This window comes from Trichinella spiralis (genome assembly GCF_000181795.1).
Source record: "Trichinella spiralis strain ISS 195 chromosome Unknown Scfld4990, whole genome shotgun sequence".
NCBI classification, from domain to species: Eukaryota; Metazoa; Nematoda; class Enoplea; order Trichinellida; family Trichinellidae; genus Trichinella; species Trichinella spiralis.
Window position 1 is genome coordinate 1 of NW_003531929.1, and position 2,113 is coordinate 2,113.

The 2,113-nt window shown below is 34.2% G+C and overlaps 1 protein-coding gene across 1 annotated transcript; it reads right to left on the reverse strand.

Moving 5' to 3' along the window:
* Positions 1–729: 729 nt before the first annotated feature.
* On the reverse strand, positions 730–1,914 carry Tsp_13717 (ornithine aminotransferase). The gene is made up of 4 exons (XM_003367016.1): positions 1,909–1,914; positions 1,318–1,652; positions 883–1,276; positions 730–846 (listed from the first exon to the last, which is right to left on the reverse strand). The coding sequence occupies exons 1-4, from the start codon at positions 1,912–1,914 to the stop codon at positions 730–732; spliced, it is 852 nt and encodes a 283-aa protein (XP_003367064.1).
* Positions 1,915–2,113: the final 199 nt, after the last annotated feature.

Below are 2,113 nucleotides of genomic sequence, written 5' to 3' on the forward strand. Positions count from 1 at the left end.
AATCAAATCTAATTATTATTTCTTTGTATGATGAGAAATTCAAAATCTTTATTACTTTTTAAGCATATTTCAGCATTTGTCTTCTTTTTATTTATTAGAAAAACTTTTTTCATAGATGTATTTCTTTGGTGAACAATTATGAGATTAATCTGTTCACTTTTTAGCACCATACATTTTGAAAAACAATTCACATTTGACAGTTATGAAAAACAAGTTCTTAAAACACTGCTTCTCAGGTGAGTGTATTTGAAATATAGCACTCTTAAGTGTTATCGAAAAATTACCTGAATTGATTTGATTGATAAATTGAATAATTTTAAATTCTCAATGTTAAACATTACTGCCAATTAAACAATATAATTTATTTTATTTTGTTTAATTCATGTATTACAAGACATCCCTCCCAGAAGAAGTCACCTGAAAAAAACTTTTTAGCAGTTACTGCTGGACAAAAAACTAAATATGTTTTATGCACTAGGCAAAGCATTAAAGAACATGTTTTATGACGGAGCATGCTTCTAGCATCTGAGACTCGTCGATCACCAATGGTGGAGCAAATCGAATTATATTTCCATGCGTGATTTTGGCTAAAAGTCGATTTTTTAATAAGCGAATGCATAATTCTCAAACATCATAGCCACTGTTGATTTCTATTGCGTTGAGAAGACCCTTGCCGCAAACAGCTTTTAGAATTGCACTTGGCAAGCCATGCGTTTGTTGATGAAAAAGTTATTCCATCTTAAAAGCGTTAGAAGCTAAATTTTCTTCATCGACAACTATTACAGCAACCATCGTAATTCGGCAAGCTAATAGATTACCTCCAAAAGTAGAGCTCTGCTGATCTGGCTAAATGTTAAGCATAATTGAATCATCACATAAAACCGTCAAAATTGGATAACAACCGCATAATACCGTTTTATCCAAAATAAGGATGTCATTACGAACATTCTCATAGTAAGAACACAACCATTTTCCAGTCCGTCCTAACCCTGTTTGAACTTCATCTACAATCAATAAAACGTTATACCTCGGACAAACTTCAGCAACTTTTCTCAAATAACCACCATCTTCTGCCGCCCTGACGCCTGCTTCACCTTGAATAGGTTCAACCATAAAAGCAGCAACATTATTACCATTCGTGTTCAGCACTTTTTCAAGAGCCGCCGGATCATCGTATGGAATAACTTTGAAATCAGGCATAAAATACCAAACCCATAATAACATTCCTAATCCGTGCTTGATGAGACAGCGACTAATGATCTTCCCCAAAATTTGTCTTCAACAAATATCACTTCAGCTTTATTTTCTGGGACTTACTTCGCATCATATGCCCAACGTCGAGCAAGCTTCATTGCACTCTCACAACCCTCAACGCCGGAATTGATGGGTAACAGTTTGTCATAACCAAACAAATTTGTCATAAATTTTTCATATTCTCCTAAAACATTTGAATTCGTCCCACGTGAGCAAAGTGTCAGCCAATCATCCTGCTTTTTTAACGCTTCTATAATTTTCGGATGACAATGACCTTGATTAACAGCTGAATATGCAGAAGGAAGATCAAAGTAACGTCGTCCATCTACATCCCGGACAAAAATGCCCTCACCACTCTCCAACGCCACTGGCAGTGGCTTATAATCATGTGCATCATGCTATGCTCCGAAATCAAACATGGTTTGTGAATTTGAACTGATTTCTGCACAGCATAAATACATCCAACCGATGGGAAAAATCTCTGAGAAACTATGATAGCTGCATATTACAGCTCAACTTGTCGCAACAATTTGTAAACAACCATAAACAGATTTTCAGGGTCGAATGACATTCAAAAGTGTTAACATTAATTCATATTTACTCTCGATAGAAGTTTATAAAAGTTTGATAGATAATTTCACAATGAAAAATTACGTTCATCTTTCAAATCAATTTATATAAGCGCATCCATATATTTCAATCAGTTTCACCTAAAATTCAATCAGTTTTTACAGAAAATAAATTATTATCAATACCAAATCTAAGCAAATAGAAATTGACGTGAAATATTGTTGAAAAGAGCCAATGGTTGTACAACGAAATCAATTACTACTAAATGTTGGAGCCTGATATTCGATGA

Coding starts and splice junctions, on each gene's coding strand:
- Tsp_13717 (XM_003367016.1), bottom strand. Junction 1,277..1,317: donor CGTTGGGCATATGATGCGAA/GTAAGTCCCAGA, acceptor TATTTGTTGAAG/ACAAATTTTGGGGAAGATCA. Junction 847..882: donor GTTGTTATCCAATTTTGACG/GTTTTATGTGAT, acceptor CTTAACATTTAG/CCAGATCAGCAGAGCTCTAC.